We start from the raw sequence: 14,851 nt of genomic DNA on the forward strand, positions 1-14,851 counted from the left end.
TGTTCTCCAGAACTCTGGTCTTTCTCTTTTCTTTTCTTTTTTTTTAATTTAAAAGATTTTATTTATTCATTTGAGAGAGAGCGTGTGTGTGTGTGTGTGTGTGTGTGTGTGTGTGTGTGAGAGAGAGAGACAGAGAGCACGAGCGGGGTGGGGGGGGGGAGCAGAGGAAGAGGGATTAGCAGACTCTCCACTGAGCAGGGTTCGATCCCAGGACCCTGAGATCATGATCTGAGCCAACGGCAGAAGCTTAACCGACTGAGCCACCCAGGTTCCCCTGGTCTTTCTCTTTTAAATTCATCTGCCACACTGTCATTAATTATGCCTTTTTTTTTTAAGATTTTATTTATTTATTTGACAGAGAAAGAGAGCGAGAGAGGGAACACAAGCAAGGGGAGTGTGAGAGGGAGAAGCAGGCTTTCCGCTGAGCAGGGAGCCCGATGCGGGACTCAATTCCAGGACCCTGGGATCATGACATGAGCCGAAGGCAGACACTTAATGGCTGAGCCACCCAGGCACCCCTAGTTATGCCTTTAAATATACATGTTCCTCATGTGCTCAAAGCCTCCAGTGGCTCTCCACTGTTTCTGAATTCACAAGCCTTAGCATGGAATTGAGACCCTTCACCGGCGTGCCTGGGTGGCTCAGGTGGTTGAGTGTCTGACTCTCAATTTTGGCTTCGGTCATGATCTCAGGGTTGTGAGATCCAGCCCCATGTCTGGCTCCGTGCTCAGTGGAGACTCTGCTTTGAGATTCTTTCTCTCCCTCTCCCCTCCCCACCCCTGCACTTTTTTGCTCTCAAATAAATAAATAAATAAATCTTAAAAAAAAAAAAAGAAAGAAAGAAAGAAAGAAAAGACCCTTCATAACTAACCCCCCGGCTGTTTTCAGACTCAAGCTACTCTGTTCATACTGGCCTATTTCTGTTACATAAACATGTCATGATTTTGCTATATCCATTCTATATAGATTCTTTCTTCTGTTCTATTATTTAGTTCAGATACCACATCATATATCCTAACTAAAAGCAGGAATCATTGCTCTTTCATCACAGCACATAATGCATATCTCACAGAACTTGTCACTACATACAGATCATGAAATCTCCAGCAGGGGTCAGATCTTATTTACCTTGTTATCTCCAGAACCTAGTACTGTACCCGATACAAAAAAGGGGCACAAAAAGTTAAATAGTTAATGAAAACATAGGGAAGATCCTAAAATGATCTTTAACTTTTAAAAGTTACTGCAAAATTTAAAATTTTAATTCCAGTCAGGGTCCATATACTCTTTAAATCCATTACCAAACAGCATTCTACCCTGGTACAACCATGTGGTAAATCCAGATAACTGGTTTAAACTGATTTAACTCAATTTAAGAAAAAAGTGGAGCAGACTAAAAATAAGCAAATCATGCTACATCCATAACAATACTGCACAGCTATTACTATAATTTAAATCCACACAAATGGATAGATGTTAGGAATAAACCCTATTAGCCCCTGATGTTTAAGAATATATTTATTTATAAAATAATCTTTGAACTTCAAATATACTGTAGAAATACTCTCTAGAAGACTAATTACTACTGAGTAATTTATGTAGATGCTACTTAAAAGAATTTCTGAAATTTGAAATAATCACCATCTGTTAGCTTTCCTATCTTCCAAGTCATTAACTAACAAGAAAAATAAAACTTGCTTATTAACTAACATATACTGCATGGTACAGTTTCCCTAAGATAGCTAAATATTCAAAACTACACTGTTTGGTTTTCACCAGCAGTGTTTTCTGGGCCATGTTCTGTAAAGCATTTTTTTTTTTTTTTAAAGATTTTATTTATTTATTTGACAGAGAGAGACAGCCAGTGAGAGAGGGAACACAAGCAGGGGGAGTGGGAGAGGAAGAAGCAGGCTCATAGTGGAGGAGCCTGATGTGGGGCTCGATCCCGGAACGCCGGGATCACGCCCTGAGCCAAAGGCAGACGCTTAACCGCTGTGCCACCCAGGCGCCCCTCTGTAAAGCATTTTAATCAGAAGTATACTCCTCTATGGGTATGACACCAAAAGGACAACTGACAAGAGAAAAAATTAACTGTTCTTAATCAAAATAAAAAATGTGCTTCAAAAGATACCATTAAGAAAGTGAAAGGCAACAGGCAGAAAGGGAGAACATTTTTGCACATCATTACATCTGATAAGGGACTTTTAACTATACCTATAAAGAATTCCTGTAACTCAGTAACAAAAAGACAAATTATCCAACTTAAAAATGGGCAAAGGACCTGAACAGACATTTCTCCAAAGATATACAAATGGCCAAAAAGTACATGAAAACATGCCCAACATCAACCATCAGGGAAATGCAAATCAAAATCACAATGAAATACTTAAAACTCCTAGGATGGCTACAATAAAAAAGATAGGTAACAAATGGTGGTAAGGATGAAGAGATGCTTGAATCATCATATACTGCTAGTGGGAATGTAAAATGATGCAGCCAGTTTAGAAGAGAGTCTGGCAGTTCCTCAAAAGATTAAATAGAGTTACCAAATCATTCCACTCTTCGTGAAACACCCAAAAGAAATGAAAACACATGTCCACACAAGACCTTATAAACAAATGCTCACAGCATTATACATTACAGCCCCAAAGTGTAAACGACTCACATGTCCATCAGCCGATGAATCAACAAAACATCCATACAACAGAATAATACGTAGTAATAAAAAGGAAGTACTGATACATGCTGCAACATGGATGTCCCTTGAAAACACGTGGAGTGAAAGAGGTCATTCACACAAATGGCCATGTATTATATGATTCCATTTATATGAAATACCCAGAAAAGGCAAATCTACAGAGACAAAGTACATTAGCGGTTGGCAGGGGTTATGGTGTGGGGGTGGGGAGGCAATGGTGAGTGACTACCAAGGAGTAATACGGTTTCTTTCTTTCTTCCCTTTTTTTTTTTTTTTTAAAGGTTTTATTCATTTATTTGAGAGGGAGAGCAAGCACACGAGGAGAGGGGAGGGGCAGAGGGAGATGGAGAAGCAGACTCCCCGCTGAGCAGGGAGCCCACTGCGGGGCTGGATCCCAGAACCCTGACATCATGACCTGAGTTAAAGGCAGCCGCTTAACAGACTGACCCACCCAGGAACCCATAACAGGGCTTCTTTTTGGGAGGATGATACGTTCTAAAATTTGATTGTGGTGATGGTGGTACATCACATCTTTGAACACACTAAAAATCTCTGAATTGTACACTTTACATGAGTGAATTGTATAGTATGTGAATTTCATATAAATGAAGTTATGTTAAAAAAGTTTGTCCCTCTCTTGGCAAATTACCAATTTACAACATTGTGCCAATGACATTCCTAATAACAGCAGAAAGGGAGTTGTTTCCAACACTCTGATCTGAGATTTCCACTTAAAAGCCAAAATGGATTCAATATAGACTTATTTTTCCTTCAAAAATTCAGTCATCAGTATTACATGATAACTATGCAATATGTACAAATATCTGGCACTCTATCACAAATCACAATAGTAACAGTAATCATAACAGTACAACTAATGTTTCATTTATAAAAGAAAACTGAACCAAAAAAATTCAAACAGAATCTAATACTATTTCGAGATTCCTTCAAATCTTTATTCATATTTAAAATAGATCTTACAGTTACAAAATAAAGCTTTTATATAATTTTTCCTATGTATCTATGTTACTATTTAAAGATTCTGAATAAGGGGGCGCCTGGGTGGCACAGCGGTTAAGCGCCTGCCTCCGGCTCAGGGCACGATCCTGGCGTTATGGGATCGAGCCCCACATCAGGCTCTTCAGCTATGAGCCTGCTTCTTCCTCTCCCGCTCCCCCTGCTTGTGTTCCCTCTCTCGCTGGCTGTCTCTATCTCTGTCAAATAAATAAATAAAATCTTTAAAAAAAAAAAAAAAGATTCTGAATAAGTATCTAACAATCTATTTGAGGTTTATCCCCATACATTTTTAGCAGTTGGACAAACTAGCATAAAACCTCAAGTTATGGAATTTATACTCTAGGTCATAATATTTCTAAAAATATTTGGTGCTTAGTTATTAAGATCATTTACTTATTAAAAAAAATACTAGAAACATTTAAAATCTGCTTAACAAACATGCTCTCTTACCAAATGATCATTTTCAATCAAAATCTTATTGGCAAAAAAGCATTACACACACATACCCTAAAGGGGTGAGGAAAGGACAAAACAAGCAACAGACAGAAAATCTGAAGTAGAGAAGCTGATTCACGAAATGACTCACAAGCATTTCCTGGGTATTTCGTCCAAGAAAACTCCTCTGACTAAAGTGGAAACTTGTTTGGCTACAACCCATCAGTCTACTATTATGATTAACGCCATGGTGCCAAATATTTGAGCATGTGGCATATGCACAAGAACAACCTCCTACGTGTTGATTTAAATACCGGGGCATTTTAGCCCGTAACTGTTTAGCTAATATGGAATAGGAACTGTCAAGTTCTATCTAGTTCCTTCTAACTTTTCGAACTCTAGCCCCTGAAGTGTAGGAACTTAACCAATTTCAAAAGCCCAGTAACAATTTAACTGACTAGTTATGTACTAATATTGCAAAAGGTGAAGATAAAAGCTAGTTTTTTGAAGGAATAAAGGAAATAAGTTTTGCAGATGTTGACATAAAATCAAGTCAATATTATTAACAAAGTAGAAAGTTGATTTATGTCTTTTTAAGAGTCTCAAAGAAATCCTGTAGGGCCTATGAAAACTCAGATAAAAGATAGAGGATAAAAAATTTCCACGTGGAAACATCTAAATTACAGATCCTTTACTTCTACTGGCAAACAACGTAACGAGACAAAGCAACTGGAATACAAAATATAATTAGGGAAGTCAACAGTACCATAAATTAAAAACCAGAACGTACACACCAATTTATGACATATATTTTTCTCTCAACTTAACCACTATGTTGAGCACCTACATGTAAAACTTAATGCTATTTAATTTTTTTTTAAGTAGGCTGCACACCCAACATGGGGCTTGAACTCACAATCCCAAGATCAAGAGTTAGATGCTTTACCGACTAAGCCACTCAGATGCCCCAATTTCATATATACTTACATAATACACAAATAACTACCTTACCCCTATCAAAAACAAAAAGTTAGATAGGAGAAGGAACAAATCTAATAAATAATTTTGCTCTTTTTTTACCTAATATTACTGCCACTGCATTAGTCCCTCAGAACTCCTCTGAAAAACTAAAAGACCCTCAGCTGACATCCCTGTAAGCCCTAAGCCTCCATCTCCCATTATTCTCTCAATTTCAAACTATTTATCTTTAAAGCAGTTTTATTTTCCTAACATTTTCATCATATAATTCTCCTACTTAATAAATAACCTGCAACAATTCCTTACTATATACTGCTAAAATTAGGGGTGATTCTTTTGGGCAAGGCAAGGAGGAAAGGCAGTAGTAAGGAATTCAGTTCAGAAATACCTGTCTTAGGGGTGCCTGGGTGGCTCAGTCGGTTAAGCATCTGACTCTCGGTTCCAGCTCACGTCATGATCTCAGGGTCATGAGAGGTCATGAGATCAAGCCCCACATCATGTTCCGTGCTCAGCACAGTCTGCTTGAGATTATTTTTCTCTCCCTCTCCCTACCCCTGTTGGTTCCTCCTTTCACTTGTGCTCTTTAATAAATGAATAAAATCTTAAAAAAAAGAAATATCAAAAAAAGAGAAATATCTGCCTTAGACATTGTATCAGTTAAGAGATTTACTTAGATTAAAAATGTCTTTTTATTTTATTTTTTTTAAAGTAGGCTCCACATGGAGCCCAGTGCGGGGCTGCAACTCATAACCCTGAGAATGAGACCTGAGCTGATATCAGCAGTCAGATGCTTTTAAATGACTGAGCTACCCAGGCACCCTAATAAATGCCTTTTTAAAATGTAAACATCAAACAGTAGGGTCAGGGGGCACCTGGGTGCCTTAGTCGGTTAACTGTGTGCCTTCAGCTCAGGTTATGATCTCAGGGTCCTGGGATCGAGCCCCATGTTAGGCTCCCTGCTCAGCAGGGAATCCCCTTCTCCCTCTCCCTCTGTGCCTCCCCTCCTTGCTTGTGCATGCTTGCTCTCTCTCTCAAAAAAAAAATAAATAAAATCTTTAAAATCTTTAAATTACTAATTTCTTAACAGCAAGAACTACCTATATCTTAAATGAAGACTCTTAGTAATAATAATAATACTTATTGAATATGAAAGGGCTGGGGTATTTTATAGTACAAACCAAAATGCTAAGTTGAATATCACTGTTTTCTAAATGTTTTGTCTGTCTTTGTTTTTTAAAACCTCCTTCATGGTGTACACCAAATCATCAATTCCTTACCCAAACCACAACCATACATATATATATACATACATACATACATACATACATAATTTGGGAAAGGTGAAGAAGCAGCTTACTGAAAGCAGATTGATAAATCTTTATATATCACATATACTTGTTTCTATATAAGAGTAAGGAAAGTTAGGAGTTGAGGATAAGAACAGAAAGCATGAAAAGTGACAACCATTATCTCTACCCACTACTGCTACCATCCCATCATCTTAAAGGGATAAGTAAGGTGGGGGTGGAGATGGGAGGAAAAAGGAAAGCACAGATATATTACCTGATAGCAACGGAAAAGATGCTTAGTCTCGTTTCAAGAGCATATAAAAAGGACTTGGACCTCCTCTATTATCACAGAGAAAACATGTGAAGTCATGGTATAATAAGAAAATTTCAAGGCTGTTTGTATATTTTTCCCAACATCACACCACTGAAGTACAATCAATTTCAAAACAAATTACCACCTGTTCCTGGTCAAATTGTTAGACATTATCACTGTTATTAAATATGAAAGATAAACATAATTACTAAATCAAAGACAAATACTAACAGCAAAATAATCTCCATGACTTCATGATTCTTACCTGTTCACTCTCCTAGGACACTTGTCTGGTTTAATATCTACCTCATAGAGGTAGACATCAATCTTTGGGATTTCAACTTGAAAACAGTTAGCCAGCAATTTAATGGGTTTGCCCATGGTGCCATAGCCAGGTCTTCTGGGCACCATGAGTAGGGGCTGGGCCCCAACGGGTCCTGCCAGGGAGAGGGGGGAAAAAAAAGAGTAACACTGTTATAAGCTGCATTTGATGATCTTGTCAATCAGAGTATATTAAAATTTTAAGTACAGCTGACAATGGTTGAAGCCTAGTGCTGAAAGATGACATCATTTCTAACACTTCAACTTTTTTCTCCCCAAATTACTCTCCTCATTTAAATACATACACAAACAAAAAACTGGGTATCTCTGGAAAGTTGTTTCAGAAGGGGAAAAAGAAGGGAGGGCATTACATAAACCCAGGTGAGCAGTAGCAAGCACAAACCAGACCTAAAGAGTGTGAGACCAGCAACAATGTAAATTTTTTTTTTTTTTTAAGATTTATTTATTTTAGAGAGAAAGTGTGTGTTGGGGAGGAGAGGGGCAGAGGGAGAGGGAGCTAGAATCTCAAGCCGACTCCAGGCTGAGCAAAGAGCCCCATGCAGGGCTGATCCCACAACCCTGAGATCACGACCCAAGCAGAAACCAAGAGGTGGACACTTAGGGACTCATGAGTGGCCCAGTCAGTCAGGTCTGTGACTGCTGATTTCAGCTCAGGTTATGATCTCAGGGCCGTGAGACTGAGCCCCAAGTCGGGCTCTGTGCTCAGCATGGAGTCTGCTTGTTCTTCTCCCTCTGTTCCTCTCCCCGCCCCCACTTATGCACTCTCTCATAAATAAAAAATCTTAAAAAAAAAGAGAGTTGGATGCTTAACCTAATGCCCACTCAGGCGCCCCCAACAACATAAATTTAGAGTACGATATAATAAGGATAAGAACAAATGAACAAAATACAATAAACATACTAAAAGGATCAATAAGAAAAATTTAAAAAGTGCAAATTTGATACTTTGAAATTGATAAACTCCAGGCAACACTGATTTTTAAAAGAGGAGGATGAGTGCCTGGGTGGCTCAGTCAGTTAAACCTCTGACTCCTGATTTTGGCTCAGGTCATGATCTCAGGAGGGTCGTGGGATCCAGCCATGTAGGACTCCACACTCAGCAGGAAGTCGCTTGAGATTTTCTTCCTCTCTCTCTGCCCCACCCCCTCCCCCTCTCATGTGCATGCGTGCTCTCCCTCTCTCAAATAAATAAATCTTTTTAAAAAAAATTAAAGAGGAGGAAAAATAATATAAGTGAAAAAAATGCTAGCACTACAGATACTGAAGGCACAACATTATGTCAATAAATCTGGTGAAACAGACAAATTACTAGAGAAATACAGGTTACTGACACAAAAGTATGTAAAATTTGAAAAGTCCTCTCTTGGTAGAAATATAAATTGGAAAACAATATTGTGGTTCTTCAAAACATTAAAAACAGAATTACTGTATGATCCAGCAATTCTACTGCAGGGTACACACCCAAAAGAATTTAAGGCAAGAGCGTTGAAATGATAACCATACACGTTTGCTCATAGTACCATCATTCACAATAGCCGAAAGATGGAAGCAACCTAAGTGCCCACTGATGGATGAACAGATAAATAAAATGTGATATATACATATAATGGAACATTAGCCTTAAAAAGAAGGAAATTCTGATACATTCTACAACAGAGATGAACCTTGTAGATGTTATGTCACAAAAGGACACTGTATGATTCCACTCATTAATACCTATAGTAGTCAAACTCAGAGAGAAAAAGTACAAGGGTGGTCAGGGGCTGGGGAAAAAGGAGAATGGGGAATTGCTGCTTAGTGGATAGAGTTGCAATTTTGCAAGATGAAAAGAGTTCTGGAGATAAGTTGCACACAGTGTGAATGTACTTAAATACCACTGAATTGTATACTAAAAAACTGCTAAGATGGTAAATTTTATGCTTGTATACTTTATCATAGTTTAAAAAAAAACAGTGACATCCAGCATTAAGATTTTAAAGCTCAAAATGTTGTACCCTTGTTAAATGAAGTTCAAACAATAAATTCAGTTGATAACTACTATCTGAATGAACTTACATTTAACATATCTGAAAAGTCCTGTAACTAGTTGAAAAAATGAAATCCATAATTAAAATATTTCCAGGGGGCACCGGGCTGCCTCAGTCAATAGAGCATGTGACTCTTGATCTTGGGTTTGTTGAGTTTTAGCCCCATGTTTAGTATAGAAATTACTTAAAAAAATAAAATTAAAAAAAATTTTTTTCCATACATAAAGATTCCAGATCCAGATGGTTCCATTAGAGAATTACAGCAAACATTAAAGGAAAAAAAATCTATCTTATACAAACTCTTCCACAGAATAGGAAAAAAGTAAATACACCCCAATTCAACATATGATGCCAGAAAAACTCTGATACTAAAACCTGATGAAAACATTATGAAAAAGGAAAATAAAATCATGCGACAATACCATTTAAGAATATACCTGAAAAATCCTGAACAAAATGTTAACAAAGTAAATCTAGCAATGTATCAAAAGGATAATGCATCAACCAAGATGAATTTATCATCAGGAATTAAAAGTTGGGCTAACAACAACTCTTTTTTTCACCGTGGATGAAAGCATATTAAAGTGCTGCCTATATTATTATTATTATTATTTAGTTTTGTTTTCATATATTTGTAAAACCTCTTCTGAGGACACCATCTTAACTGTCACCCTAGATAATATTGATAATATCCTAGGTAACATTGAGTAATTCTAGACTAGGTCATAGTTGTGTCTCCGCCATTTATCTAACCACTTGACCTCTGTCAAATATTAGTAGCCCTGAAACTCCTATTTTCTTTCTTTTTTTTTTTTTTTAAGATTTTATTTATTTATTTGACAGAGATAGAGACAGCGAGAGAGGGAACACAAGCAGGGGGAGTGGGAGAGGAAGAAGCAGGCTCATAACGGAGGAGCCTGATGTGGGGCTCGATCTCATAACGCCGGGATCACGCCCTGAGCCGAAGGCAGACGCTTAACCGCTGTGCCACCCAGGCGCCCCTGAAACTCCTATTTTCTGATCTATAACATGGGAATAATACTTGATCTGCCACTTTCTTATGAATCTTATCAGGATAAAATCAGAAAATGTACAATAGTGGGGTGCCTGGCTGGTTCAGTCGGATGGACATCTGTCTTTGGCTCAGGTCACGATCCCATGAGCCCGCATCGGGCTCCCTGCTCAGCAGGCTGTCTGTTTCTCCCTCTGCCCCTTCACCCGCTCATGCTTGCATGCTCCTCTCTCTCTAAAATAAACAAAATCTTAAAAAAAAAAACAAAATATTTTTTAAAAAGAAAGAAAATGCACAATAGCTAAGAGGTATCACGTTCTTACCATATCTCAGGCAATGCGCTATATGCTTTATATGCATTATCTCATTTAATCTTCATACAGACGCCACAATGATTTTACAGATGAGGAAAACTGAAATGATTTGCCTAAAACATGATAGCAGGCAAGAAGCAGAACTGGGATTGGATCCACCCTGCTGAGCTATTTTGTTCCACTGATACATCTGTCTATCCTTTCTCTAGTAACACACTGTCCTGATCACTATAGTTTTGTAGTAAGTACAGTTTTGAAGTCAGGTAGTGTCAGTATTCTGACATTATTCTCCTTCAATATAGTGTAGCTATTCCGGTTATTTTACCTTTCCATATAGATTTTAGACTCTGTTGATATCTATGAAATAATTTATGGAGATTCTGATTGGGATTATGCTAAATATATAAACCAAGTTGGGAAAAACTGACATCTTTACAATATTGAGTCTTCCTATCCATGTACATGGAATATCATCTCTCTACACATTTAGGTATTCTTTGATTCCTTTCATCAGAATTTTGTAGTTTTCCTAATATCTTGTAAATATTTTGTTAGATTTATACCTGAGTATGTTGGGGGGGGTGCTAATATAAATAGTATTGTGCTTTTAATTTCAAATTCTAATTGTTCATTGCTTGTCTGTAATCTAAGATTTACTATAAGGTTACAATTAATCAGGGCAGTGTGGTATTAGTAAAAAACCACATAAAAAGATAAGCAAAACAGAACAGAAAGCCCCAAAATTGACCCACACAAAAACAATCAACTGATCTTTGACAAAGGAACAAAGGAAATTCAATGGAAAAAGGATACCTTTTCAACAAATGGTGCTGAACAAGGGAATATACACATGCAAAACAACAACAACAACAACAACAAAGAAAAAGAATCTAGACAGAGACCTAACATCTTTTTCAAAAGTTAACGCAATGGAGCACCTGGGTGGCTCAGTTGATAAAGCATCTGACTCCTGATTTCCGCTCAGGTCATGATCTCAGGGTCACACAATCCAGCCCCTCATCAGACTTCGTGCTGAACGTGAAGTCTGCTTAGGATTCTCTCCCTCCCGTGCCCCTGCTCTCTTGCACGCTCTCTCTAAAAAACCAACCAAACAAAAAAACCTCAAAATGGCTCACAGACCTAAACGTACAATGCAAAACTAAAACTCCTAGAAGATAACACAGTTGAAACCTTAGGTGACCTTGTGTTTGGTGATGACACCAAAAGCACAATCCATGAAATAAAAAATTGGTAAGCTTTCATTAAAATTAAACTTCTAATCTGCGAGAGAGAATAAACACAAGCCACAGAGTGAGAAAATATCTGCAAAACACATATCTGATAAAGTATAATACAAAATACACAAAGATCTTTTAAAACTCATCAATAGAAGCAATAAAAAATAGAAGATCTGAACAGATACTTCACCAAAGATATACAAACAGCGAATAAGCACATAAAAAGATGCTCAACATCATGTCATTACAGAATTGCAAATTTTAAAAAAATGAGATACCACTACACACCTATATGAATGGCCAAAATCCAAAACACTAACACCAAATGTTGATAAGAAATGTGAACAACTCTCATTCACTGCTGGTGGGACTGCAAAGTGGCAGAGCCACTTGGGAAGACAGTTTAGCAGTTTCTTATAAAACTAAACATACTCATACTATTCAGAAATCATGCTCCTTGATATTTACCCAATTAGTTGAAAACTTATATCCACACAAAACCTGCACATGAATGGTTATAGTGATTTTAGTCATAATTGCCAAAATTTGTCCTTCAGTATGTGAATGGGTAACTGTGGTACATCCAGACAGCAGGACATTATTCATCTCTAAAAAGAAATGTATTACTGAGCATAAAAATACATGGAGAAACTTTAAATCCATACTACTAAGTGAAAGAAGCCAATCTAAAAAGGCAATGTACTGTGTGATCCAATTATATGACATTTTGGAAACGGTAAAATTATGAAAACAGTTAAGATCAGTGGTTTCCAGGGCTTTACTAGGTGCAAGGAAGATTCCAGGGCTATACGGGGTAGAAGGAAGGAACAGGTGGAGCACAGGGGATTTTAATTCTACTCTGTATGATACTGTAATGATGGATACATGTCACCACACATTTATTAAAACCCACAGAATGCATAACACAGAGTGAACCCTAATGCAGACTACAGACTTTAGATAAGAATAATGTATCAACACTGGATCCCTAATTGTAATAAATGTAACAAACTAAAGCAATAATAGGGGGAACTGGATGGAAGGGGAGTAAGGGGGTATATGGGAATGCCTGTTACTTTCCAATTTTTCTATAAACTCAAACTACTAAAAAAATCTATTTAGTTTTAAAAATGCATGTGCACTTTGATCTGGTAATTCCATTTCTTTTTTTTTTAAATTTTATTTATTTATTTGACAGAGAGAGAGACAGCCAGCGAGAGAGGGAACACAAGCAGGGGGAGTGGGAAAGGAAGGAGCAGGCTCCCAGCAGAGGAGCTTGATGTGGGGCTCGATCCCAGGACTCTGGGATCACGCCCTGAGCCGAAGGCAGATGCTTAACGACTGAGCCACCCAGGCGCCCTGGTAATTCCATTTCTAAGTATTTATCTACACATACAGAAAATGACATTTGTATAAGGATATCCTTGTCTGCAACATTGCCTGGAATAACAAAAAACAATGAACTGTAAGCCCAATGAGGGTGGGTGGGAGTTTTGTCTGTTTCCTTCACTGATCTATAATGTCCAGAACTGTTCCTGGCACATAGTAAAAAATAAATGTATTAAATAAATGAGATGAATAAATCAGTGCCCAATTAATGTTACAACCACGCAATGGAATAATATGTAACTATTAACATTAAAAAGAATAGAAAAGAAAAAGAATAGAGAAGCTCCTTAGTATCAATAAAGAGATCGGTTATATGAAAAAAACAATGCAGGACAGGGTATAAAATACATGTTCATTTGCATAAAGAAACAGAATATACATTCATATTATACAGTGTACACACTATTAGAATATCTGTTAGGACACCAAGATAGTGGGAGCAATGACTGCCTTCAGAGAGGGAACTAGATGGCTGGGGGCCTAAAAAGGAAGATTGATTTTTTCCTCCCTATATAGTCTATTCTGATACCCAACACTTGTTTCTGTAACACAAATCAGCTTATATGCAATTGTAAGTAGGGAAATTATGTCACTTTAGCACAGATATTACTTTGGTTCATATGTGATTTTCTTCAGCCTGTTAATGCTTTTGCATTACGAAGTAATAGCAGTTGAAAACAAAGTACACTAACAAAGAATACAACAAACGAAAGAGGAATACAGTACTGTCCATGATACTCATTACATGTAAGGTCTTCCCTCTGGTTCAGTTTGGCCACATGCTCGGACTTAGAATAGCTTTTGCATGATTTCCTCTGAAGTTTGTGCTATTTGCGTTTATCTCAGTAATTTGGCAATCTAAACCTTCCTCACATCCCGTTTCATCAAGCTACCACCATCTTTTTAAACATCTTAAAGTCCTATGCTTATAGTACTTATTCATTAGGATTTTTTTTTTGCTTCTAGTAGTGTATTTTTAAAGAGATACTCACACCATATAATTCACCCATTCAAAGTATACAACTAAATGGCTTTTAGCATATTCATAGAACTGTGCAACCATCGTAATCAATTTTAGAACATCTTCCTCACCCCAAAAAGAAATCCTATACCCCTTCACCATCACCTCCCCATTTCCCCCAACCAATGACAACCATTAATCTACTTTGTTTCTATAGATTTGCCTGTTCTGGACATTTCACATAAATGGAATTATATAGTATGTGTTCCTTTATAACTAATTCCTTTCATTTAGCATGTTTTCAAGGTTCATCCACCTTGCGGCATGTATCAAACTTCCTTTTTACTCCCCAGTAGTTTTCCATTGTTTGGATATACCGCATTTTATTTATCAATTTACCATCTGATGGACATTTTGATTGTTGCCACTTTTTGGCTATTATAATAAATAATGCTGCTATGAACACTCATACCATGTCCTTGTATGGACATAAGTTTTCTCTTCTCTTGCGTAGATTCCTAGGGATGGAATTGCCTTTTAAGGAACTGCCAGAATGTTTTCCAATCATTATGAATTTAATATGTTAAACTGTTATGGTATTTTTATTAGAATTTTCACTGCTTCTATATACCCTAGTTACAAAGTCGCATAGATTTTTATTTGTTTCTTAAGATTTCATTTTTAAGTAACCTCTACACCCAATGTGGGGCTCAAACTTACAATCCTGAGATCAAGAGTCACATGCTCTACCTACCAAATGAGCCAGACAGGAGCCACAAAGCTGCATAGGTTTTGACTGGTTAGCTTCGATTCTATTCCCACCCCTTACCCCATTAAG

The 14,851-nt window shown here is 37.3% G+C and overlaps 1 protein-coding gene across 2 annotated transcripts in view; it reads right to left on the reverse strand.

Annotated features, from left to right (window-relative positions):
- AGO3 (argonaute RISC catalytic component 3) overlaps positions 1-14,851 on the reverse strand; it is a 125,748-nt gene that overhangs the window by 94,101 nt on the left and 16,796 nt on the right. Inside the window, exon 2 of one of the 2 annotated variants that reach the window (XM_045782422.2) lies at positions 6,996-7,167. In XM_045782422.2, coding sequence (XP_045638378.1) covers positions 6,996-7,167 — 172 coding nt within the window. Of the gene's footprint in view, positions 1-6,995; positions 7,168-14,851 lie in introns of those variants that run through there. The other variant, XM_045782423.2, reaches the window with a different exon arrangement.

The sequence above is a fragment of the Ursus americanus genome, chromosome 33, assembly GCF_024610735.1.
Source record: "Ursus americanus isolate L20-20 chromosome 33, mUrsAme1.1.p, whole genome shotgun sequence".
Taxonomy (NCBI): Eukaryota; Metazoa; Chordata; class Mammalia; order Carnivora; family Ursidae; genus Ursus; species Ursus americanus.